Genomic DNA, 27,002 nt, shown 5'->3' with positions numbered 1-27,002 from the left:
AAAATCTGTAATAAATAAAGAATCAATAAAAGAAGGATCTAGAGCTGTTGATATTGCTGTTCTTTACTTCATTACCTTTAGACAGATGAAGACTGTCGGAATCGTCCTGTGTGGCCAGCATTGTGGGTAAGAACAGAGAGTGACTGGTGGTCATCATGTGGACGGTAGCCATGGGCAACAGCTCTTTAGGGGTCTCTGGTGTTCCATATATGACCTCCACCAGTGTGGTTAAGGTGCCCAAAAAGTTAGGGTCACTGTATCGATACCTGAGAGTGGAATTTTTTCATAAGTTTTAATCAGCCAGAACGGACACTGATACTGTCAGCTGAGTACTGAGTTAGTAAATAGTTTTCATCCAATTTGGTTTTGTTTTTTAAGAGAAAAACCACTTACTTCAGCCCAGACTTAACAAAGGTGTTCCAGTCTGATGCAGTGATATTTTCAGGAAAGATCTGCAATAAACACAGCATGCAGTATACATCAGCTGAATGTTGAGCAATATACATTCTAAACATGTTTAAATGCAAGTACAAAATACTGTTAAAGTTATTAGGTCATTATGCTTACGTGACTTTTCAACTAACAGCAATTAATATCTATAAATAAAATAATAACAATGGACTGCGGTATCAGTATTCTGTGTTAAAGTAACGAGTTATGATATAGCTGGGGACTACTTTCAGGCGCTGCGTAATATCACTGCACCTGCTGCACCCACGGTACGATAGCAAAGTTCCTTGATTATTACGCCGGAACGAGAGTATAGTTCCTAGATATATCGGTCTAGAAAATCACTTTTCATTTTCCGCCGGTCTTAGTACACGATGTAACTACAGAAGAGTCAAGCTTTAAATAGGAAAATTATTGAAACTCTTTGGTCATTTTTGAGCGAGATGCTAATGGTCTAATCTGATTCAATGATCTATGCTAAGCTAAGCTAAAAGTGCTACCGCCAGACCCTGAGATCGGCTGAATGGATTCAAAAACGGTAAAACGGGAGTTGGAAAATTAGCCTATTTCCAAAAAAAGTGGAGTGTTCCTTTAAACCCACAGGAATTGTTGAAACTGGATGTTCATCCATCTAGAAAAGTAAGATGACCATGACCATACTGACTCACCAGGAGTGACTTGAGTCTTGTCAGCATGGTCCCTTCATGATGGGATTGTGGGTCTTTTTGTTCTTTATATACAGCAGAAAGCCAGAGGAGAGCAGCTGAAAGCAGAGATTTCCTCCACTGAGACAGTTCCTCTGAATCTGACAGCTTTTCACTGATGGAGTCTGCCAGCTTCCATCTGAAACGAGATGTTTCAGTAAAGTTTAAGTAAATAAAAACTTTATCCTCAAAGCTTAAGTTCAAGCTTTAAAAATGCAAAGCCTACACAGAATAAAAGTAGGATGTGTCAAAATGTAAACCTCAGAACAAATTCACACCTGAGTAACAAAAAAGGGAAGTTTCAATAATTCAATCATTTCCATGTATGACTATTTTTAATGCATAGGTTAAATGATTATAATTATTTAAAGTGATCTGTAAAAATAACAACTGGTACATAGCTGTATACAACCCAAACGTTTTTTGTCAAACAAACCCCTTTGACCTAAAATATTCACTTTAAGCTTCACACATTGATGTTGATTTAGAACCACACGTTGGTTAATTACATTATATGCAGACAAGCAAAAAAGTAAATGTTTTGATTATTTTTAAATGATTTATTATATCACTTTTTTAATTATTTATTTTATCAAACACCCTGCAGTTCCGTCAGAAAACCTTAAGTTTGGGAAACCCTCGTTTAATTTATAAGATAAAGTGCAGAAAACGTATATTTTCAATAAACTGCTCCATAACGTGTTAATTAGATTCAAAAGCATACGGAGACGTCTGCTCTCTAATCTCTCTCGCAGTACTTTGATATCATACACCGATCGATCTGATGGTGATGACCAAGCTTAATGATTTAATGAACCATTCATAAAGAGAAACATTTACTTCCCTCCTCAATGAATCAGCCATTTCAACAAATCAAATGAATGAATAAATGACCTGGTGACTTAATCATTAAGACATTTAACTTTAAAGGTATAGTTCACCCATCCAAAAATTAAAACTGTGTCAACATTTACTCACCCTCATGGTCCAAAAGAGTATATGCAATAACTTTTATGTTGAATCAAACAAAATATTTCTTGCTGTTACTATTATTTCATATGTCAGGCTTTCTGAGTTTACCTTTCATTACTGTCAGGTTTCTGAAGGATAGCAGGTAGATCATTCATAAGTGGTGTGAGGTCGGAGTTCAAAGCAGCCAGTCGGATGAGACCGGACAGAACCTCCACGTGAAGCCCGGTCGCAACCCCAACTTCTCCTTGTTGCACTGTGTGCCACAGCTCAGACAGTAAAGCTTTCTTCAGGGCCTTCAGGACTGACTTTTGAACTGCGCAAGGTGACAGAAGAGACGACATGAATCAAACCTATGGAATTATATCAACTTGAACAACATTATTTGAGCCACTACTATGAAAGCAGCAGTACTGACTGTCTTTAGGGCGGATGGGATCATCAATGGTGGCTCTCCTCATGTAGGCGTTGAGTAAAAACAGGAAGCTGCTGTTTTGGGAGCTGATCTGTGTTAGGTTAGATGCTTCTAGGCACCAGAGCTCAAAGCTGAGGACATGTGTGGAGCAGTTTTCCAGAAGAAGAACCCCCATGGCCTGAGCTGAAGGACTTTCTCTCTGGATGCAGTGCAAGAGAACGTCTGTCTGAATGAGTTTGGCAGTGCCTGGCTCCTGGGACAGCACCTAGAGAGAAACATTTATGATATCAGTGAGCGCATTATTGCTACGTTAAAGGGCCCACTATAAATGCAAGCGAAGCCAAAGAACAAACCAAAACATCCTTTTGGACTGAAATAGGTTGTCAAAGCAAGCTTTTCCAAAATTTTCGCTCTGGCTGCTAAACGCCTTCAAACTACCATTGGCCCGTTGCCGTGAGTGTGCTCTGAGGCTCCTCCTTCTTTGACGTTTTGTTCAGTTGGTCAAGGTCAGACACTCTTTACACACTCGTCTTTATAGTAGCAATTGAACATGTAATTCTAATCGAAAGCAACACTGACCCTGTTTCTTCATGTTTACTTCTGTAAAGCTGTTTGCTTTAAGGCAATCTATTGTATAAAATGCTATATAAATGAACAATTTTTGTCATGTTTATTTTGTTATTGAGAAGAGACATATTGGCAGGGTTTTTGCATGTTTTCTGAATGTAATTTGAGAGTTTTTAAGACATTTTTAGGACCAAGTAAAGAAAATGTAAGGAATAAATTGAAAGGAAAACAATGTCAATATGTTCTCTAATTGCAAATGTCTATAGACTGGATAATGAGTTGTATTACATTTTGAAAATAACACTTCCAACATATCTCTTCGTTATTTTTTTAATTAACTCACAGTATACTAGAATATGCTAACAAATACTAGAATATGGAATACGGACTAGAATATGCGTCTTCTGATCACACTGCAAAAAAATGATGTTCTTTGTCAGTATTTTTGTCTGGTTTTCCAGTGCAAATGTGCAAAAAAAGATTCCTAAATCAAGATACATTTACTTGACAAAAACAAACGATAAGTCTTGTTTCTGTGAAAGTGATCAAAATGAAAAGAGTTCATGATTAACAAACATAAATATCTGTCAATGTGCTCAGAAAATCAACTTAATTCAAAAGGAAAATAAGTTTTCACACCCCACTGAACGATATATGTTCTTCATTTAAACATTTAATTTTGTTCAATTTCTCAGAAAACATCTCAAATGTGTATATAAATTCGTATTTTCATCTTGCATCTGAATACATCTTGATTTAAGGATGTTTAGACATTTGTACTGGAAAACAAGACAAAAATACGGAGTAAAGGTTATTGCATACCGAAAGTTTCACACGTTAAGAAATAAATATGACCTCACGTTGTGTCAATCATGTTTACACACTGCCTCCGAAACGTTCGTCTGTCATAAAAAAATTGGGATCAGGTTCGATTATCTGCGTTTTCGCATCCGTAGCATGCATTTTGATAGGAAAGGATGAGGAATACTGAAAAACGCATGCGAAAATTTCATACTCAGTGTGCAATGACCTTAACATGCTAAATTTTAGAGTAACCTTTTAGAAACACATGGAGCATTTAATGGCATGAATTTAGCACGTTTTGCCCCAATTTAAGACCTTAAACTGAGGAAGGGTGAACTGAAGACTTTTTAAGAACTTTAAGACCCACAGAAACCCAGATTTACAAATTCATCAAAACAAGATGATCACTAGCAGCATACCGCTACTCAGGTTATTCAAACTTCTTTATTACCTCAAGCGAAGAACGAAAAAGCACTTGGCTGTGAGCTGGGGTCGACAATATAATTGGCCCGGTGGCCCGGACGTACTTTTAAAACAGTCAGGGCCACCAGATCGCTCCAACCACTAGCCCGGTGGGGCCAGTAAAAATAATGCCTCGATTAAAAAAAGTCTAATTTCACATTAATTACCTGTGGTTCTGTGTTTTAATTTCTGTTTAATCGTCTCAGTAACCACCGCTAACACCTTACGTGATCCCGACAGCCTGCACCGCCTTGCTCGCTCCCGCGGTTACGCGCGCAAACTGCACACTGCTGCTCAGCACCTACCTATAGCTACTATTAAGCTAGGCTACATGTTTCTGAAACCCCCATCACCCGGCCAAACGCCGGGTAAAAAAGAGAAGGCAAGGAAGAGAAAATCACCAGAGGAATTGAGGGAAAGCGAAAGGGAATACGAAAAGAAAAGGCAGAGAAAGTTTCAGCCCCAGTGGCGAGACCGCTGGAATTGGCTGGGCTTAGGGGTGTGCGATATGACGATTTTTGATGGTGGACGATAAAAATGTCTCCACGATCTGCTTTTGAAGAAATATGGTAGTATCGTGCTACAGCGCACATTATGTCAAATACAGTTCTGGTCTCCGTCTCTATATACTGTACAACACCACATACAGCAGTAGAGTTACTCTGACAGGACACTGCACTTATTCGCGATTGCAAAAGTACATTATTTGCACACAAGCCTTGCTGGTTAAATGTTTTATTCGCGCGCTGGTCTGACGTGCGCTTGTTCTGAGCACATACACCTGAAGCACGCGCGCTAAAAAGCCTGTCTAACAGCGCCTGATTACTCAACTAACTTATTTTTTGCGCTAATACTGTCAAAACACACAAGGTTTACCTACAGACTCAGTTGGTTATCTCTAAAATGAAAGTAAATAGTTAAGAGAGAAACAGATGCGTGCAGCTCTTAAAGGGACAGGAGAATAAACATGCTGTCGACTGTCATTAAAGGGATAGTTCACCCTAAAATTTAATTTCTGTCATTATTTACTCACTCACATGTTGTCCCAAACCTCTATTAATTTCTTGTGCTGAACCCAAAAGAAGATATTTTGAAGAAAGAGGGTAACCAAACAGTTGCTGGTCCACATTGACTTTGATAGCAGGAAAGAACAATCCTATGGAAGTCACTGAGGACCAGCAACTGTTTGGTTTTCCACCTTCTTCAAAATAACATTTATGTTCAGCAGAAGAAAGACACTCATTCAGGTTTAAAACAACTTTTGAGAAAATGATGGTATAAAAATAAAACATTATGACAGAATTGACAGACAGATGACAGAATATTTATTTTTGGGGGAACTATTAATTTAATGTTAACAAAACAACAAAACACAAAGAGAAAAATCACTCACTATTCTTGACTGAAAAACTTTAACAGTTGCTTTAGGAATCAGTCTATCTAGTGTTTTATTTTTATATTTGTTCATTCAATTTCATTGAATGCTCTGCTAAATACACCTATTGTACCTGAAAATAAAGCACTGTTTGTTTTATTTGTATATTATGTGTATTTGTAATTTGTATCTTTGTTCTTATTAAAAAATAAGAAAGATAGAATGATGACAGATTTTTATCTTCGCCCACTTTGGCCTAAATATCTGCCATGTCTTTTTTTTTTTTTTTTTGTTACCTTGAAAGGTTTTGTCTTTCTAGTTTGGCTGTAATGCTCAGACGACTTGTAAAACCAACATGACAAAGAATCGTGATAAAATCGTGAATCGTGATATTTAAAAAAAAAAATCGTGATATGATATTTTTCCCATATCGCCCACCCATAGCTGGGCTACGATCAAGAAAAAAAAAAAGAGGTTTACTGTGAGCTCTGCAGATCAATGCCCACATATGCAGACAAGTAAGTTAGAGAAAAGTTAACGTGTATGAAACCTATGGTATGAACATAATATAATGAATTGCTGTGTGACTATGGAGAATGAATCCTATGCAATAGGTTTATTTGCACTTGTTTCATGTTTTTGCACAGTTTTGCTGCACTTTGCACTAAACCTGCCTTAAAAAAAATAAATGTTATTCATGTTGTTCAAGCAAACTGTTCTTTTTCGTGATTATTGGGATCAATACCCGACGCGTTGACCTGGGCCAGTGAACTTCAAAAGACACTGGCCCGGAGGGCCAGTGGCAAATTTCCCTTATTGTCTACCCCTGGTGAGTATATGGGAGGCTTTAGTGCAATGTTTGTACCTGTAGCAGGAAGTCCTCAAGCTGCACACACTGGCTGGATGTGAGGAGAGCAGCCAGACCTTGCAGGTGGGCCTGAGACAGAGCAATGCAGCTGCTGTGGTCTTCAGAGAAGCGTCTCATGCTGTCTGAGAGCAGCTTCAGCACTGCATGGCCGTACACGCTCAGCTGCTTCTCAGTGGCCACAAGATACTTCTGAGGAAGCAACAGCAGGGTGGACACCACCTCCTTCAAGCTTGATGGGTCAATGTAATCATGCAGAGCCAGGAGCGCTCGGACAGAGGGGGATTCCTTTTTGGGGCAGCTTCTGAAAAGCAACAGGGATTTTTCAGTGATGCATTAAACAAAAAACATATACATATATACATATACTCTGAACAGGCAAACAGGCTGTTTAAAATGGCATACTACTACACTGCATAGCATTCATCATTACTTTCTGTACTGCATGCATGTAATATCCAAATAACTTAATGCAACTGTCAAAATGGACATTACACATCCATAGCACACTGCATAATGCATCCCACAATGCAATATGCTCAACTTGACCATCCATTTCTAGTGTAGGGTTAGAAATTAAATATTAATATCTCTTTTTTTCTGATGGATTACTGGACTGTAAAAGTTACAACACTTTTCTGTAAAATGTGTTAAAAATGCTAAACCATACTGTACTGTTCAAAAGCTTGGGGTCAGTAAAATATTTTAAAGAAAACTTATTTTACATTTATACTTTCGTCAGATGCTTTTATCCAAAGAATTGGATTTTATCCAGCAATGATGGATTATATACAGGTGCATCTCAATAAAAAGTTCATTTATTTCAGTAATTCAACTCAAATTGTGCAACTCATGTATTAAATAAATTCAGTGCACACAGACTGAAGTAGTTTAAGTCTTTGGTTCTTTTAATTGTGATGATTTAGGCTCACATTTAACAAAAACCCACCAATTCATTCTCAAAAAATTAGAATACTTCATAAGACCAATAAAAAAACATTTTTAGTGAATTGTTGGCCTTCTGAAAAGTATGTTCATTTACTGTATATGCACTCAATACTTGGTTGGGCCTCCTTTTGCATGAATTACTGCATCAATGCGGCGTGGCATGGAGGTGATCAGCCTGTGGCCTGCTCAGGTGTAATGGAAGCTCAGGTTGCTTTGATAGCGGCCTTCAGGTCATCTGCATTGTTGGGTCTGGTGTCTCTCTTCTTCCTCTTGACAATACCCCATAGACTATCCTCTATAGATGGGGTTCAGGTCAGGCGAGTTTGCTGGCCAATCAAGCACAGTAACACCATGGTCACTGAACCAGCTTTTGGTACCTTTGGCAGTGTGGGCAGGTGCCAAGTCCTGCTGGAAAATGAAATCAGCATCTCCATAAAGCTTGTCAGCAGAAGGAAGCATGAAGTGCTCTAAAATTTCCTGGTAGATGGCTGCGTTGACTGTGGACTTCAGAAAACACAGTGGACCAACACCAGCAGATGACATGGCAGCCCAAATCATCACTGACTGTGGAAACTTCACACTGGACTTCAAGCAACATGGATTCTGTGCCTCTCCACTCTTCCTCCAGACTCTGGGACCTTGATTTCCAAATGAAATGCAAAATTTACTTTCATCTGAAAAGAGGACTTTGGACCACTGAGCAACAGTCCAGTTGTTTTTCTCCACAGCTCAGGTAAGACGCTTCTGACGTTGTCTCTGGTTCAGAAGTGGCTTGGTAGCCCTTTTCCTGAAGACGTCTGAGCGTGGAGACTCTTGATGCACTGACTCCAGCTTCAGTCCACTCCTTGTGAATCTCTCCCAAGTGTTTGAATCAGCTTTGCTTGACAGTATTCTCAAGCTTGCAGTCATCCCTGTTGCTTGTGCACCTTTTCCTACCCAAATTCTTCCTTCCAGTCAACTTTGCATTTAATATGCTTTGATACAGCACTCTGTGAACAGCCACACCTTTCAGTAATGACCCTCTGTGACTTACCCTCTTTGTGGAGGGCGTCAATGTTCATCTTCTGGATCATTGCCAAGTCAGCAGTCTTCCCCATTATTGTGGTTTCAAAGAACAAGAGATACCCGGAATTTATACTGTAGGGATGGTCATTAATTGAAACTCAAATGTAAATATTCTAATATTTTGAAATACTGATTTTTTGACTTTCATGAGCTGTAAGCACTAATCATCAAAATTAAAACAAAAAACTTTTGAAATATTTTACTTTACATGCAATGAATCTAAAATATATGAAAGTTTCACTTTTTGAAATAACTTGCAAGAAAAAATGAACTTTTTCACGACATTCTAATTTATTGAGATGCACCTGTATATCTCTCTATATTATATCTCTCATGTGACCCTGAAGTCTGGAGAAATGATGCTGAAAATTCAGCTTTGCATCACAGGAATAAATTGCAATTCAAAATATATTCAAATAGACAACAGTTTGTAACAAATTGTAATAATATTTCACAAAAGTTCTTATTTTACAGTATTTTTAAACAAATTAATGCAGCTTTGGGGAGCAGAAGAGACTTCTTCAATGATAACTGGGCATCACTAGCTGAATTAAGAATGCTGTGAGGTTTATTGTTGTACAAAGTGTACTGTTTTACATACTACTTTTAAAAAAAAATAGTTTAACCACAAGTTATTCCATATATACTGCACAGTATGGTGTAAGTAGTATGCTAGTTTTCTATTCTGAACACAACATATGATTCAATATAAAAAAAGTCCATCAGAAAAATGTAATATGATAGAAAACCCTTAGGAATGATGCAAATTAAATACAATTTATCTGTAATGATTTTTTGTGTGAAGTAGCCCTTCAAATTGTAATTAACCCAAAATATATTCCTAAAATAAGCAGAAAACACTATGTTACTTGTGAATTTTGTGACACATACTTGCTTCTCTTTTCTTGGAGTTCTTTGAGAACGGCTCTGTGCACTGCTGTCAAGTATGTGCTTATGAGCTCTAAAGAGTCCAGCTCTCGGAGCGCGGCGGCACTGGACTCCAGCAAAGTGAGCGTCATCTCGGTCAGACGGCCACACAGCTGCTTCAGCCTCACCGGATTCAGGGAGTGAGGAGGGAAAGAGCTCAACTCCAGAGCCAGAAACCACTGCTCCACTACTGGGTGTTTAAACACTGATCTGAGGACAGCCAGCAGGATCTGAGGACAAGAGAGCAACAATGTGAGGTTTCACCATATCGAAGTCCCATTTCATTTATATTTCTACAAGTGATCGAGGCTACCTGTTGGATGTTCTGAGCAGGTACGTGGTTGGTGTCGAGAAAGAGGTCTGCCTCGTCCTGCTGTTCTGTGGGTTCAGGTTGAGTGGGCTGTTGTTTCTCTGAGCTCAACAGCTTCAGGATGAGAGAGTTCAGCACGGTCATCAGACTGCCCAACACCTCTGCTGCTGTCTCTTTGGGGAGCTGCAGGTAAACAGAGCGACGGTGGCTGAGGAGCTATTCCCAAAAGTTTTTGTTAGCTGAATCAATTTGACCTAAAATATTTACTTAAAGTACCCCCTGAGATCTCAAGTTATTATTTGGATAAATCTAATAACATGTTTGCATGTTCATGGGTCTCCGATGTTGGCGAATTGTTCACACAACATGCAGTTATCCAAATAAAATATTTTAGTAGGCATTTTATTTGTCATTGTTATTTATTTATTTTAATTTGACCTTTTTATGATTTAATTATTAGCTCACAAACAACTCATGAACTGTCTGCGGAGTTATTATAGTTAACTAAAACTTAAACTAAATTTAAAACCAAAACATTTGTTACTTATAATGAAATTAACAAACTAAAATCAAAATAATAACAATAAATTAATTCCGCTAGTTTCCAAAGCAACATTTCTTTTTTTTGTTTAACTTGATGTACTAAAATAACACTAAATAAATTAAATTATATATATATATATAGCCACATACAGAAAACTAAAATAAATTATACAAAGAGAAAAACTAATTCAAAGTATTAAATAAATCTATAATAGTATCTCAATGGCACTAAAATAACGCTGGATTGTTAAATCTTGAAATAATGCGTTCCTTTTCCATCAGGAAATTTACAAGATGGGTAACAGGATGATTAAACGTTCAGTTTGTAAAACCCATTTTTATAGAGTTTAACTGACTGAATATACTAAATATATTACTAAGTATATTTCCATCGATACACAGTAGTCAAAATGAAACATGCATCACAAAATCATTCATTTAAATGTTACTAAAGTTTTCTAAAACATTCAAGGGATAGTTAATACAAAAATTGTAATTCTGTCATTTACTCATCCTCATGTGTATGAACCAAAAGTGTATGACATTCTTTCTTCAATAGAACCTCAAAAAAGATACTTTGAGAAATGTCTCAGTGTTTTGTTTTTCTCCATACAATGGAAGTGCTCCATCAAACGCTCACCAAAATAGTTTGGTTACCAACATTCTTCAAAATATCTTCTTTTATGTTCGACAGAACAAAGAATGGCATACAGGTTTGGAAAGACACGAAGGCGAGTAAATAACAGAATGTTGATGGTGAATTATCCCATTGAAATGGACACTATACGCAAAGTTTATAGTTCCTAGACAAAACCCATTCAAATATATATCTGAAAGGCTGAATACCGAATTGAAAGTGAGCACAAAGTTTCTGAGGTAGAGAAGCACTTGATTGACAGCCACTGGGAACTGGGACACATGCAGAGTATTCAGAGCTTCCTGTGCAGCCTCCTTAAAAGAGTCCCGTATGACAGCATTCACCCCTTCACTATAGGAGGCCTTCAGCAGCGCGGTGAAGTCAGCGCCAGATGGACCGTCCGGGACGTTTTCAGCGACAAACTGTAAGAAATTTTGGTTCGTTACAAACTTCAAGAAAAAAAAAAAATGTTTTACTTTTTGGTTGAACTATTCCAAGTTTATAAAGGTCCTCAAGTATAAAAGGAAATACAAAATACATAAATGTATAAAACTTTTTGCTAGTTTCATTTGTTTATGCCATATTTGGCGTCACTGTTCTCACGATGAACCAAGAAAATTTTATCAAGACTAGAGATTGCTTATGGATTGTCCTCTATCTGTATGCCAAATTTCATAAGTTATGTCCAGTTCTATAAGCTCCAGAAGAAAAAGAAGATGACAACTAACAATAGGTGCCCATGCATCTGCGGCGCACTGAAGGTGTGAAGGACTCACCAGGGTCTCTTGTGTATGTTTGGGGAGCCACTGTGAGTAGTAGTGGTAGAAGGTGACGACAGAGGCGTGAGGAGGGGCAGAGGCGTCTAACGTGTCCAGCTCTTTATCGTAGTGCTGGAGGGTCAGACACAGAGCCAGCGGGTCCCTCTGACAGTGCAGAACATCACACAGGACTGCAGCCATGTACTCATACAACACACCTACACAACAGAGCACAGGCTTGACCATATTAAACATCATATTAATACCAGCAATGAAAACAGGATTTCCACTTAACTGTCCTGCCCTATTACATACATATTGAATTCTCATTGAACATCCTTTTGCACTCCCAGGCATACAAAGTCATCATGGGCAAAAATGGTGACAAAGGTGTGGGGAATCCAGGGGCAAAATTATTATTATTATTATTTTAATTAATTTTTTATCTTATTAAATTATAACAATTAAACAAACCAATAAAAGCTAAAAAATGTTTTAGATATAATACCAGTGAGTTTGAAAAAATATATATTATGGCATTTAATAACAATACTAATTTTATTTAACAGAAAAATAGTAACAGGCTGTCTTAAAGGGGGGGGTTGATTGCGATTTCACTTTTTTAAAGGAAAGGGAAAGGGAAGTGTTGTGTGGCCAAGTATGGTGACCCATACTCAGAATTTAAAGATTCTCTTTTGTTGAACATCAACCAGTTTCAAAAACTCATCGGATCTACACAAACACAAATGACATATTCTGGATTAAAAACTTTTCACCCAAAAGGTGACAAGTCTGCAGATATATGTATAAAAAAATAATTTTTAATGATTTGCAAATAAAAAATTACAGAGATTTTTCAGCAAAAATATCTGTGGGAGATATCAAATCAGTGCCCTTTTACATGAGCATCAAGGCTTAATGTGTATACGCAAGCCACAGCTCTGATGTCTGATTTTGTTATTTAATGAATTTAGCTGTTTAGATCATAGTTATCTGCATATTTTACCTTTCCCATCTTTAAAACTCTCCGGCAGTTTGTTGCGAACCTCTAGCACAGCTGGTACAATGGCACTAAACGGGAACGTCTGGAGGATGATGTCATCAGTAAGGGAAGGTCCGATCTCCTCAACATCCCCTTCACTGCCCTCCACTATAACATCAACCATGTCGAGCACATCTAAAACACAGTAGAATACACACACATACGAGTTTAATCAACCCAGACTAATTCATATCCCTGCCACTAGCACTTCAGATTACAGATAGATGTGTGAAATGTGCTTGATGGCTAACCGTCGATGTGTGATATGGGGATGCTGGCTTCATCTCCCTCCTGGCCGCTCAGGTTAGCCTGTAGGTACGCCGCCTCCTGAACCATACTCGCTGCTTTCTCAGTGTACACGTGTGGGTTACACACCACTTGCATCAAAACCTGTCACACAACACAGTTGATGAAATATCAACTTTTTTTAGTCAGAGCTCTGACATGATTCTATAAGAACCCAGTAAAACCAGATGTGAGTGGTTAGAATCAGTACATGATCTAAAAACTGAACAACGGTCTCCTGCTGGGATGGGTCCAAACGCGCCAGATGGTCCAACCATAACTCCAGCTCCATCCACGTGTGCTCAAATACGCCGCTGTCCCGCAACACCTGGAAAGCAGAGGAGGATAAATGAGCCAGTGGAGTTCAGCCATAGATACAAATTCTGTCATTATTTCCTCACCCTCATGTCAGTCCAAACCACTGAACTATATAAAGACTGAATTTCTAAACTGCTGACGGGCGGTGAAGCCACCGGAAGTATTCGAGCCGCCATCTTACTATTCCCTACTGGCAAAAACCTTGACCTAAAATCACCCGATTTGAAGAGTATCAGTAACACAGGATTAGATTTTAGCTTATGTATGCAAATTAATTTGTACTTCAGATGTTATTTGCAGTGTTGTGAACTTTTCAGGAACGATAGGCCTAAGTGATATACTGAGATTGTTAAAGGGGTCACTGGATGCTCATTTAACACAAGTTGATATGATTCCTTAGTTTAGGGTCTTAATGAAAAGTCTACAACATACTTTGGTTAAAATTTCTCAATGGTAGTGTAAAACACCCCTTTTACCCAGCTCTGTTTTCAGCAAGCCCTTTTTGGTTCCCCCGACGTGCCCCGACTTTTTTACGCCTCTAGGGCCGGGCTTCGGGACAATTTTCACGTCATAGTTCACACGCGGGCCGGGCCTCGGGCCTGTTTTAGGCTTCTTCTTATTTTTATATTTTAGACATCCATCAATTAATGATGAAAAAAAAAATTGCCGTCCAGGTGGAAAAAAGGGGAATCCGTGCCGTGACTGTCGAGAGCGGCTCGACGGTGTTTAGTGTCCCGCAGCAGCAGCGAGTGCCGTCAGCACAGATGAAGAGTTCTGCGTTCAAATACATGCTATAAAGCTTGCCGTAAAGCCCCAGCAAAAGTAATTACCATGAATGTGTCCTGGGAAAATAGTAAGGAGATATTTGAATTATTTACTAATAAACGAGTGTTTTCTGTGTCAGTGTCGCAAAGATGAAGATGATGATCCTGACTCGCCATCTCCTTTTTTTTCATTTTTGTTTTCGATTTGATTTATTTCGTTAAGTAGTAATTTAAAGCTTTCTATAGATATATTTATGTCTGCGAGGCTTGTATTCGCTGACTTTCGGTTCATTTTTGTGAAGCGCTCCTGTTCAAGATGAGACGGCAGAAAGTGCATCATTGTTTTCTTTATTTTATAAAAGCACAACGTTTTGTTGATATTGTGAGTGCACACAAATAAAAGTAGACCCTTTATAGTTCCGAATGATGTATTACTCTTACCTTTATGAGCAAAAATTACGGCATATTTTAAGTTGTTTCCATTGAAAAAAAATGCAACTGATTGCGCTGGTGCCTCCATGTCCTGCGCTTTAGCTTCCACTCTCAGCACAAACTATAGGATACATCGCACATTTATCTAGGTTTAACGTTTAAACATTGTTATATGATTGAACTGTTTTAGTATATGTATAGATTTTATTTTAGGCAAGTCGTGATGATTTGAGAAGGCTAAATTGATCAAACATAGGCTATGATCAGCCTGCCGGTCTGCCGCTGGCCGCTTGGTCGTTACTTTAAGAAAGAAAAAACTTGTTTAACGAACAAAAAATGCTCCAAGCGTTTTTCTAAATTAACTTAAAAAACAAAACTAAATATAATCACTTTGCCATTACATACAAAACTGAACTATTTTAATAGCTGAAACATGATCCGTTTTGGGAGAAGGGGAAAAAAAAGATGGGCTCGGGTCGGTAATTCTGATAAGCTACCGGACACGGGCCGGGCTAGGGCCTGAGCGTCTTGGGCCAGGGCCGGGCCTAAATTTGAGGCCCGTGCAGGGCTCTATTGTCTACATCTGTTCCGGCGTCAAAACAATGGTGGACTGTCTACAGCTCACTCAGGGCGGGTCTAAGGTAAAACGCTAGTGTCAATCAACAATCATGGGAGGGGCCTGGGTCTGTGTGACATCACACAGACAGGCATCTGAGAATGGCTTGATTTGAGAAAGGGGAAATGATTTAACAAGATTTTTTTAAAAAAGCACTGGGTGGATCATCATTATAGGGTGGTTGTGTACACACACTGCCAACAAACATTTCAGTTCAAACAACTTGTAAAAGTGCATGTCACATCCAACGATCCCTTTAAGGTAGGTGTGTCAGCTGCGCACTTGCCGATACAGGTAACTGATCGAACAAATATATTTATGTATGTAATTTTGCAGGAAATATTAAACATCAACATATATCTGGTTTTAGTATCTGAAATTGATTTGAATATACAATGAATAATACAAAACAAAGCCTCTGTTACTATATTGTTCCTATACTCTATTGAAATTCAAAGCTTATTCTGTATCATCTTGGAAATAAAGATTCATGTCTGTACAGTATGTAGTCAGTTATGATCAACATCTATTTCAGACTCTTCAACATCGTGCAAACTATATGCCGTTTTACTAATATTATAGTTTCCATAGGAGTATAAAATGTTACGTATATAATTATTAGTATAAACAGGGTGCGATTTGTCGGGGGGATCCCCTGTGGGTATAAAAAATAAAATCCCACAAACCCGCTCCAAAGTCCTGATCTGAATCAAATGATTCGCCATACGCAATCCTATTGGAACGTGAATAATTTTGCAACGCAATGGTTCCGGCTGATTCAGGGTGTCAGAAACTTCTGTTGATACGGTGTTCTTTGCTTGCTTTCTCTATATAAATGTATTTGTTATTTGAATAACCATGCAAATTAAATCAATACAATTAATAGGCCTAACTTTCAATGTTCTTATTAAATTGTGATCACGTTCAATAGTTTCCATCGTATTAAAAACCATTTCGTTACATGACACCAGAAAAACGTTTTCAACACTCTGAGTATAAGGTATATTAAAGGGGACCTATTATGCAAAAATCACTTTTATAAGGTGTTTGAACACATTTGTGTGGCTGCAGTGTGTGAAAACAACCAGCCTATAATGTTAAAAATCCACCCACTCTTTTATTAATAAAACCAATAAATCATAAACAGTCTTTCCAGATGAGCGGTTTCAGATTCTCCCTCTGCGCATTTCACGGAGGGGAAAAAGTCCCGCCCATTTGTGACGCTATCTGCCCTATTAGCATAAACATAGCCCATGAGTGAGCACCAGCTCACTCGCATTTAAAGCAACACACTCAAAACAGCCTCACTTTTATAACATCATGAGCAATCCAGTTCTCTACTATAAATCAGTGGTCCAAACCAAAGTGCTGTTAATTGTTATGTGGAACACACCATGAATTATCATATGGCAAGAGCGTGCATTCCTCTGCATGTAAATATGCATGTTCGACGTTGTTTACATGCAGAGATACTCTCGATAATGGCGGAAGACGTGATTTGGAGGAGAAGAATTGTTGAATAAAGTCATTGTTTTCTTTGTGCATAAAAAATATTCTTGCAGCTTCGTAAAATTACGGTTGAGCCACTGATGTCACGTCGTCTATTTTACTGATATCCTTACTACGTTTCTGAGTCTGGGAACATTTCAGTTACGCTACTGTCTATACAGAGTCAGAAAGCTCTCGGATTTCATCAAAAATATCTTAATTTGTGTTCTGACGATGAACGAAGGGCTCATGGGTTTGGAACAACATGAGGGTGAGTAATTGATGACAGAATTTTCATTTTTGGGTGAACTAACCCATTTTAGTATTATAGTTAAATTATAATATAAAATATTTATAATAAATTATCTTTATTTATTTACATTTTTAAAATATAGGTTTTGTATGCAGTTTTCTGTTGTTAGGAGCATGAAACTTACTTTTAGGACCAGCATCCTGGTTGAAGTCCTCAAGTAGTTACTGTTACTACTTACAAACATTTTAAGTAACAAATAGAAGACAGATTTCTCTCCTTTTTCAGGATGTGGATCTGGTAGATCCTGTGTTTCGGGAGAAAAAAGGGAAAAAACATGATGATCTTAAGCTTAAAAAAAAGCAAAATACACATTCTGAAAAACATCAGCAAACCAAATGTTGAAGACAAATGTGATCATATAGACCTTGAATAAAAAAAATACACTTTTTACCTGAATACGAAACCAGGAGAATTTGCTTGCAGGAAGTTCCAAAGCCAGTTGTAGAATTTGATACTGTAGAACTGGAGGAACTTCCTGTTTCATTCCACTCTCGGTCACAATGCCTGCAAATGTTTTAATAAGTCACTTACTCCGTCCACAACTGGTTAGAAGGTAAATGCACTGTGTGTGTTATATCTGTTCTCAATCAATGTGTCATACCTTTCAGGAGTTTGCTAAAGTCGAATTTGCTCTGGCTGACAAGGTGAGGCACCACCCTCTGATACAAACACATCACCTGAAGCAGCAGAGCCTTCAACAGGATGAGCTGTGGATCGTCCTGCCGTGCTGTTTGAGAAAAGGCATTTCAGAATTATTGCGTTTGAACAATAACAAGTATATAGCTACAAAACAGCGTTAACTATTGGGTTATTACGGTGTTCTTCGCTCTGTTTTTGTTCTGTGCCCATCGTCTTTACTGCATCTTCCTTCTCCTTTGATTGCGACTGCCAGTTGGACACAATGGACACAATGTCTGGTAGAATCTGTGGCACCAAAAGGATAAATATTCATTGTGAAATAATATGGTAACAAGAAATAATAAAACCCTCCCATTCCTTCTGTTTCCCCGTCATCCACACCTTGCTCAGTGCCTCTTTGTAAAGCTGCACAAACGCCTCCATCACGGCAGGGCTGTAAATGTCTGAAATTTCCCCGACTGTTTTGTCCAGACAGTGCTCGATGTTTTTCTGGGCTCGCTTGAGAATAAATGCCAGGAGGGAAATTGTTGTGTGCTGGACCACCAAGTTGGGTAACTATTAGAGAAACAAGAAATATTTCAAATGATGTTAAAGAACGATAATAACTTGACCGTATCAATGCACAAGTGAACAAGTTGTCAAAAGTTTGGGGTCAGTATGATTTTTTTTAAACAAATTAATACTTTTATTCAACAAAGAATCCAATAAATTGATCAAAAGTGACAGTAATTACATTTTTAATGTTACAAAAACATAAGATTTTTAATGAAATGGTGTTCTTTTAAAAGAGAATACTGAAAAAATGTCAAATGTATCATGAACTGCACAACTGATAATAAGAAATTTTCCTTGAGCAGAAAAATATTGAGCATATTAAGAGTGATTTCTGAAGGATGGTGTGACACTGAAGAAAGGAGTAACGATGCTCAGAACTGCCATTAAAGGAACAAATTACATTTTAAAATATGTTCAAATAGAAAACTTGTAACAATATTACTGTTTTACTGTATTTTTGATCAAATAAATGCATTGGTGAGCACAGAAGTCTTCTTTCGAAAACCTCAAAATCTTACATGCCCCAAACCTTTATACAGTAATATACAACTCAAAATGTTTTGAAAACACATCTGTATTTAATATTTTTTATTTTTTTAAAAACACTAACATTGGCCTAAAATGGTAAAATCAGCAATATACTGTGCATCACAGCTTGTGATGATATGATTGGTTGAATCTACCGCTTACATTGAGACCTTGAGTGAAGAAGGCTTTATTGCACACTGAAGGAAGAGACGTGACCAACACCATAGACAGCAGACGAGGTAAAGGGATCATTTCACTCGTCTGGAAAGCCTTGGACACCACCGGCTGAGCCTCATAAATCTGAAACAATATCAAACCATGAGTTATATCTGTAAACCATTTCTGAGTTTCATTAAGGTATAAGGATGCACAGTATAAATAAGATGTAAAATGGCCTTATTATTACGGTTCAAAAAAATGAAAGCACTTTCAAGTTTAACGGTGTTAAAAATATTTAACGCAGGGGCGGAGTTAAGGTTGGCCACCCCACTCACAACTGCTGCTTCTGTCTCTTTTGTTCTTGACAAGAATTGCGTTTATTTAGACACAGAAAGTCTTTATGACCATCAACTGGGAGACTTTTCAGACGCACGCTCCGCCTCGCCTCTAGAGCTAGTCAAACGAGTGCGGAAACGTTACAGGTGACGAGGAGCTTCAGTAGAATAACAGTGAACTGCATTCAGATGAGATGCTGTCAGTAATATGTCCAGAAAAGAGTGTAGTTATAGTTATCCATGCATTACTGCAATTCACTCTACTATGGAGCAAATCAATCATCTATCTGTCATCTTCAAATGGTACAAAAAGCTGCAGCTAGGCTGCTGACTGGCAGTCGAAAATTTGATCGTATCTCTCCCATTTTAACTTCTCTGCATTGGCTACCAGTCAAACTGAGAACTGTTTTTGTTTTTAAAGTATTACTCGACCAAGCACTAACGTATCTTTCTGGCATTTTACAGTATCATAATCCTTCTAGGTCACTTAGATCAGGCAGCCTTGGCTTGCTCTCTGTTTGTAGATCAAGGTTAAAACATTATGGAGACTGAGCTTTTGCGACAGTAGGGCCTAAACTCTGGAATAGCCTATTCAGCAGCGGCAGCCCTTAAAGTACTAGCAGCCAAATAACTTAATAACCCAGCTGCTGAGATGTCTGTTCATCACAGAACAAACGCTTTAAGGATTCATCTATATTTAATTTACTTACTTGCTGAAGGGCACAGGTAAATACGTACAAAGGCTTCAGACTCACTTTCTTGAGTAGAGTGATGTTTTCCAGCCAGGTGCTATTGTTTCGTGGACTGAATGAGAAATTGGTTTCTTTAAAGTATCTGGTCAGTATATCAGGACTGGCCTTCAGAACACTAACAACCAGATCCGCTACCATCTCATCCTCGGTTGCCTGCTTCAGCCCCACCAGGAACTGCAGAAGAACAATGTTTCCTGCTCTACAACGAGGTGATAAAAGTACAATGAGGGCAAAGCATTTTGGGCTCTTTTAACTTGACCTTATTTATTTTACACTTGGGAGATTTTGTGCTAGTATAGTTGTATTTTACTCGGGCAGGATTACAAAACAGTGTTTAAAAAACTATCAAATAAAATTTAGCTGAAAGAATGACGATATGAAGATCTCAAAGACCTACCTTCCAGTGGTGCCCAGGCTCGGGTCATGAAAACTGATGCCATGTTTGCGAGAGCAGCAGAGGTCCAGCAGGAAGTCATGCACCAGCTTCCTCACTATACGCTTCCCTTCACCTTCATCCTTCTGTTTCAAAAAGATGTGGGATACAAAAAGCTTTAAGACTTTCTGAAATGCATGCGTGATATATTGACAATTTGTCATTTGATGCGTTCCAGAGCAAAACCAAGGAGGGGACTTCATGTTATCCATCAGAGTTTGATAAAAACATGTGAAACATGTTAGATTATGACATTATTGGTTAATTACTTTCCCTCACCTACAACCTTATAACAGAAGTAGGATTTCAGAGGTAGAATTACATTGTTATTACCATCTAATTACATTGTTACTAACAGGAACATGTCAAAGAACTTATTTTTAATTATCACAAGCAAGATTTCCCACAAGGGCTGTCACAATGTCAGGTTTTCACTACACAATTATCATGGCCAAAAGAATTCACAATAGCAAATATGATCGTCATATCAATAGAAATTTTGGGATAAAACAGATAACGCTATCAGTTAAGTTAACCTTTGACAAAACATTATGCAGCAACAACAACTTCTTCGTCTTCTTTTTATGATATCACTGTATGCATAATATTATTAACATGATATCAACATTTCCTTTTTTGCATTATGCATAACATTAACAATGTGCAATACATTTGCTACAGTTTTTATTAATTAGTTAGTGTTACAAAATACATCTGTCCGTTGTTAGCTCATGTCCATTAAACAGATACAACATTTATGTATTACTAAAAACTGAGATTAACATTAATTTAGATTAATAATTGTTACTTCATGTTTAATAATGGAACCTTATTGTAAAGTGTTATGCATTTTTAAATACATTTAGTCTCCAAGTCCATTTTCCAACAGATTTGACTATTTTAGAAAAAACAAACGTGCCATAATTTTTTGGGTTCAGATTATTCAGATTCAGATTACTTTTATAGTGTCAGCCAATGAAATACATCAGTTTATTATTCTAAAATAGCCAAATCTCTTGGAAAACGAAACTGTCTGTCTGTCTAGAAACTAATATAACACGGATTTGAATTACCCATGCAAATCATGCTCTGTATAGAGAGACAGAGATGGTGTTTTTGAGTGCATGTGTCCAAAGCTTCCACTGTACCTCTTTCTCAGCCACGCTGACATCCACAATCCCATTCCATTTATAGAGAGAGGCAATCTGTCCCATTATGGAAGGACTAAAGAAACGCACTTTCTGAGTTTTCGTGATGGTCTTATTCTGCACAATCTATGGCCAAATACATTAAAAAGTTATGACATTTATGGACAGTACCTCATTTTGGTAAATGGCATTCATTAGGAAGGGTCTTACTCTGGTATGCAGGGTGGACAGAATCAGGTTTACGATGGATAATTTGTCGTCTTTAAGTCCACTGGTCAAGATTTCAGACAAAAACTCTAGAGCGACAGAAAAATAATAATTTAAGACCACTTAAAAGGCACAATTCATAATGCACACAGATTCGGTTTGTTGATACCTTTAGCCTCCAGTATCTGGACAATAGTTGTATTGTCTCCAGACATCAGGAATGAAAGGACAAACTGTATGTAAGCCATTCTAACATCTGGCTTTCCCTGGAAAATTAACACAATTATTAAATTACATTTTAGCGTCTGCTAAATGGATAAATGCAAATGTTATGTGCTATTTACAGTTTGTAAAGCACTTACAGTTTTGCCTCTTCTCCGTGCGAGGCTGATGAGACCTCTACTGACGTGTATTTGACTGAAGATATCCCTCGCAGCCTCAGCACCCTGAGATACCACTGCGGACAGGAAACACAGACACTGGCGGACAAACCTGTCCAAAAAGAAGGTACACAAACCACATTGAGTGCATTCAAAACATTTCAAACGATTCATATTTATGGGCCTGATATTAACCCACAAATACCATAAAATAAATGAAAATATCTGATTAAGATTTGCATAAGAAATACCTGTGATTCTCTGAATGTAGAGAGGACAGCAGAAGTTTCATGTGAGTAGAGAGAGTCTTCCTAACTATGTTGGAGCCCACCATGCTCAGCTGAGACAGATCACTGGCCGTCCGCAGCAAAATCATTTCTAGACTCTGAAATATCAGTATCATCTACAAAATATATTAAACAGAATTCAAGCTGTGATTATGATGCAAAAAGTCAACTCTTTAACTATCATCAATTGCAACTGCATATTTTGTGCACCAAAAAGAACTAATGTTGGCAAGTCAGCATACAACATCTGTCTAAGTCTATTTCTTTGTTTCTACAGTCTGTAGCATGAATAGTGTGCACAGCATGAAAATTTTACTATATGCATGAAACACCTGGATAAACTTATTTATGCCCAAATGTAAATCAATCGTTAATACCACAATGTAATGCAACTAGACCTTCCACTTTTAGAGTTCATCCCACTCATTGATGTGAGCAGAAGTATTGGGACAGTTGAACATAAGGCAGATATAAAAGATTAAAAGCTATTATTTAGTTGCAGATCCCTTGCACACAATCACAGCAGTGAGTCTGTGACCCATAGACATCACCAGACTCTTGGTCTCATCCTTTGAAATACTTTTCCCAGCCTTTAATGCAGCCAGTTCCAATTGTTGCTTGTTTTGGGGAGTTTCTGCCTTTACTCTCCTCTCCAGCTGGTGAAATTCATGTTCAATCAGATTTAAATCTGGAGATTGACTTGGGCAATCTAAGGCTTTCCATTTCTTTGCCCTTATAAATTCCTTGACTGAACTGGCAGGGTGTTTTGGGTCATTGTCCTGATGCAATATGAAGCACTTCCCAATGAATCTGGTGGCATTTTCTTGAATATTGTTAGGCAAGATGTTTTGTATCCTTCCAAATTCATTCTGCTACTGTCATCATACATTAAGTCATCAGTAAAGTTGAGAGGCCTGTTGAGAGGGCCATGCATGCCCATGCCATGACACCACCTCCACCATGCTTTACAGATGAGGCTGTATGCTTGGGGTCATTTGCAGTTCCCTTTTTTTCTCCACATTTTTGCTTTCCCATCACTTAGATAAAGGCTCATCTTTGTCTCATCAGTCAAACACAGTTACAAATCTCTTCTGGCTCACCTTTGTGCTTTTTTTTGCAAACTCTAATCTTGCCTTTCTATTTTTGGTGCTGGTCAGAGGTTTGCATCTTGCTGTGTAGCATCTGTAATTCTGTGTCAAAGTCTCCTGAGGACAGTAGATTGTCAGAGCATCACCCCAGCTTTCTGGAAGTTGATGGTGATTTTACAGACACATCTTTTAGGATTAATTTTCACAGCTTTTATGATTTGTCTGTCATCAACTACTGTTGTTTTCTCAGCCAATCAGGTAGTTGTTGGTTGCTGGTGGTTTCCAAACTCTTGATTTCTCAATGCCCTTTGTCTTTGCTAGAGCTCCTCTTTTCTTTTAACATCCAAATTTCTTGCTTTTCTCTCAAAGTCAGCTCCCTCGTCTTCATCCTGGTTTGTGTGTGTCATCATCGAATGCAAGATTCAGAATACAGAAGTAATGGATATAACTGATACGACACATTCCCTGCTTTTAATATCTGAAGAATTAATGCAACAGGACACAGCTGATCACTTAGAAAGACCTGAGAGGCAACTGCTCCAATACTTATGCTCACATCAGATAGAGGGATGAACTCTAAAAGTGCTGAACTTCTTAGCTGGTAAAACATCTATGTGTTGAACCCAATAATAAAATGTGACATTCTGTAGTTTTGTCTCATATTCATCTTTTAATCATATTTGTAAATGTCTTCACTCCACAGCAACAGAGCAATTTTGTCTTTACTGTTACAATGCTTTTGGAGGGCACTGTGTATGTGTGAATAAAACACATTTCTTTATGTGCACAATGAAATGAAATAATGAACAGCAGTATTCAATACACAGGGCTGCACAACTGTTTAACAAGCCTGGTTAATAAAATATAAACAGACAGACAGACAATTGACTTACTTCAGACTCAGAATTATTTTCTTCCTCCAGTAATGAGAAAATTTCTGAACATTCAACTGAGATTTTTATGTAGCCTTCGACAACATCATAGATTTCTGCGCATGGAAGTTTCTTCGCAATTCTTACGAAGGTCTCCAAACCTACATAATATAAAAAAATAACTATCATTAAGTACAATGTTAACATTTGCTTTCTTACAGTAATACACCTGAAAAAAAATATTTACGAATTGTTGCTTGGTTTTGTTGTCTTCAATGAGTGCATAAGTTAAATTGCATGTATAAGTAAAAAAATGTTGTATTAATTCTGCGTTTTTACTGTAACTAACGTTACAGCCAGTTCTGAGCACCATAAAATGAAAACAAAATAAAAGTCTGGGGGAATGAACACTGAAAGCGTGCTATTTAGCATTTAGAGAAAATTACAATGTACACTAATCGAGCATTTTCAAATAAAACATAAAAAGTGCAACACATGGCCGGTTTTCAGCTGTAAGCAGATGAATAACCAGCTAAAATACACTTAAGTTACCCTTTAGCGCTTTAGTCGAATCCTTTAGCATGGATTTAAAGACCGAGCCACTGAACTCGCTTTCATCTGTTTTGGTTTTCTTAGTTGTTGTATCGGACTCAGGATCCCCATTTTGCCGTTTAGTAGCCATTGCTGTATCTCACTGTAAATGAAAACAGACACATGGAGCAGCGGAAGTGTAAAACTACAGCCACAGAGGAGCAGAACACGTGGAAACGCTTCTCTAATGAATATTAATTTTGACGTGCTGACGTCCCTCTAGAGCGTCACGACACCTCATTAATATTAATGATCCAGGACTTTGGTCCGAATCCGGGTCTTTCGAATCTTGCAGCTAGAAGGATTTGCATCACTGGTCTGCAAACATGCCATTTAATCAAAATGAACCAGCTGGTTATTAAGTGCATTTCTCCCCTCAGCCCATAATATTTAGTCCTGTTATTAGTTTGCTTCTTCACAATTTGCGAACTGGTCGATGCGTTTACAAAAGGAGCATTTCACTATAGTTTCAGGACCAGTGTTGGGCTAGTTACTCAAAAAATGATATATATTACTCATCAGTTACTCCTTCAAAAGTAATATTATTACTTGCTGGCAACAGTAATTAGTTACACTACTTTTTGTTCACGGCCCACAAGTTGCATATCTTCCCCATAAAATAATTCTAAAATGTTACTAATATATTTATGCCTCATCATTTGGCCAAACTCCACATTGGATCAGTCAGAAGTTATTACAAACACTCAGTGGTGATTAATTGTAACGTTTAAGTAAAAGTGTTCAAATCTCATCAATTGTCATGTGTAGCTTGAAGCTAATAGCTATCATTTCTGTTATACCGGTATAAAATGATATTCCATTATGTATTTTATCAAAATAAATCAAGTTCCTTAGAAAATGTTTCATTCTCTAAAAAGATTTGATACAATTTAACAACTTCCATAAATTCAGATTATATTTTCTCCTGACAAAATCAATGTAATGCAATATTTCCATCCGCTGAATGTAAACTTTTTCATATTCCACTGGTGACTTCATGTGCCTGTGCAAGTTGTGACAACTGAAAATAACATTTTTAAATGCTGTTACTGAAAGCTGAACCTGGATACCTGACGTTCTCATGATACTTCAGGTCATGTTTATTTATTCTAATATATGATAAATTATTTGAAATATTAAAACAAAAGATATCATATGAAACAAACTGATTTTATGATGTTGTGTATAATGTGGGGAGCTACATCCAGATCTGTCAAATACACATGTTGGTAAAAAGACTGATTCTTTATTGATGGCCACTCAAATATTAAAATAATGAATTAGAATTCGATAAATGTTGTCCCTTTTAGTCCAATTACTAATTTAAAAGAATTAATTATTCAAGAGAACAATTCCAATCGGGCCCAAATGAGTTATCAGATCAAAAGAAAAAGATTTCCAAATCAACTGATTCATTAAAAAGAACCAAATCATTTTAAAACAAGGTGACCAGATTTCCTAAATGGAAACCAGGGACATTTTCTATTATTATGAGTTCTATAAGTAATAATAATGATGTTTCCAGGTCAAACTGATCCTAAATGTTTTTAATTCAATTAGTGAGGAGTAGTGAGGAGCTAAGCATAGCATGGAGCATCAGACCAACTGCAGAAATTAGTAATTGAAGGGATTTTACGATTATTGTAGTCCAAATGACTGAAAAATCATCTAAAATTACTAGTAATATGATTGAATGACTTCTCACTTTTGACGGTGGCACCGTTATCAACTCGATGTGATCTGTGTGAGGTCACAATGACACACACAAAGTTTGGTGTCAATATAAAGTCGTATTGTCAAGTATGGTGACCCATACTCGAAATTGGTGCTCTGCGTTTAACCCATCCAAGTGCACACACACACAGCAGTGAGTAGTGAACAAATGCGCACACACACACACACACACACACACACGCACGCGCACGCGCACACACACACGGAGCAGTGGGCAGCCATGCTGCGGCGCCCGGG

At 37.7% G+C, this 27,002-nt stretch overlaps 1 protein-coding gene across 1 annotated transcript in view; it reads right to left on the bottom strand.

Annotated features, from left to right (window-relative positions):
* Window positions 1–25,214, bottom strand: part of urb1 (URB1 ribosome biogenesis homolog) — a 54,001-nt gene extending 28,787 nt beyond the window's left edge. The window contains exons 1-28 of the mRNA XM_079388144.1: window positions 24,993–25,214; window positions 24,462–24,601; window positions 22,445–22,596; window positions 22,176–22,305; window positions 21,983–22,079; window positions 21,817–21,902; window positions 21,607–21,732; window positions 20,423–20,544; window positions 20,029–20,224; window positions 18,942–19,079; window positions 18,078–18,251; window positions 17,873–17,981; window positions 17,659–17,784; window positions 17,449–17,561; window positions 17,182–17,301; window positions 13,338–13,454; window positions 13,093–13,231; window positions 12,806–12,976; window positions 11,818–12,017; window positions 11,251–11,463; window positions 9,865–10,044; window positions 9,516–9,781; window positions 6,612–6,915; window positions 2,542–2,803; window positions 2,235–2,439; window positions 1,119–1,293; window positions 394–452; window positions 76–266 (exon numbers count right to left, since the gene is read on the bottom strand). Of these exons, the coding sequence (XP_079244270.1) occupies window positions 76–266; window positions 394–452; window positions 1,119–1,293; window positions 2,235–2,439; window positions 2,542–2,803; window positions 6,612–6,915; window positions 9,516–9,781; window positions 9,865–10,044; window positions 11,251–11,463; window positions 11,818–12,017; window positions 12,806–12,976; window positions 13,093–13,231; window positions 13,338–13,454; window positions 17,182–17,301; window positions 17,449–17,561; window positions 17,659–17,784; window positions 17,873–17,981; window positions 18,078–18,251; window positions 18,942–19,079; window positions 20,029–20,224; window positions 20,423–20,544; window positions 21,607–21,732; window positions 21,817–21,902; window positions 21,983–22,079; window positions 22,176–22,305; window positions 22,445–22,596; window positions 24,462–24,601; window positions 24,993–25,122 (4,441 nt within the window). The 5' untranslated portion in view covers window positions 25,123–25,214. The remainder of the gene's footprint in view (window positions 1–75; window positions 267–393; window positions 453–1,118; window positions 1,294–2,234; window positions 2,440–2,541; window positions 2,804–6,611; window positions 6,916–9,515; window positions 9,782–9,864; window positions 10,045–11,250; window positions 11,464–11,817; window positions 12,018–12,805; window positions 12,977–13,092; window positions 13,232–13,337; window positions 13,455–17,181; window positions 17,302–17,448; window positions 17,562–17,658; window positions 17,785–17,872; window positions 17,982–18,077; window positions 18,252–18,941; window positions 19,080–20,028; window positions 20,225–20,422; window positions 20,545–21,606; window positions 21,733–21,816; window positions 21,903–21,982; window positions 22,080–22,175; window positions 22,306–22,444; window positions 22,597–24,461; window positions 24,602–24,992) is intronic.
* Window positions 25,215–27,002: the final 1,788 nt, after the last annotated feature.

This window comes from Barbus barbus (genome assembly GCF_936440315.1).
Source record: "Barbus barbus genome assembly, chromosome: 31".
NCBI lineage: Eukaryota > Metazoa > Chordata > Actinopteri > Cypriniformes > Cyprinidae > Barbus > Barbus barbus.
The sequence above is the reverse complement of the archived record's forward strand: the minus strand, read 5'-3'. Positions and strand labels throughout refer to the sequence as shown.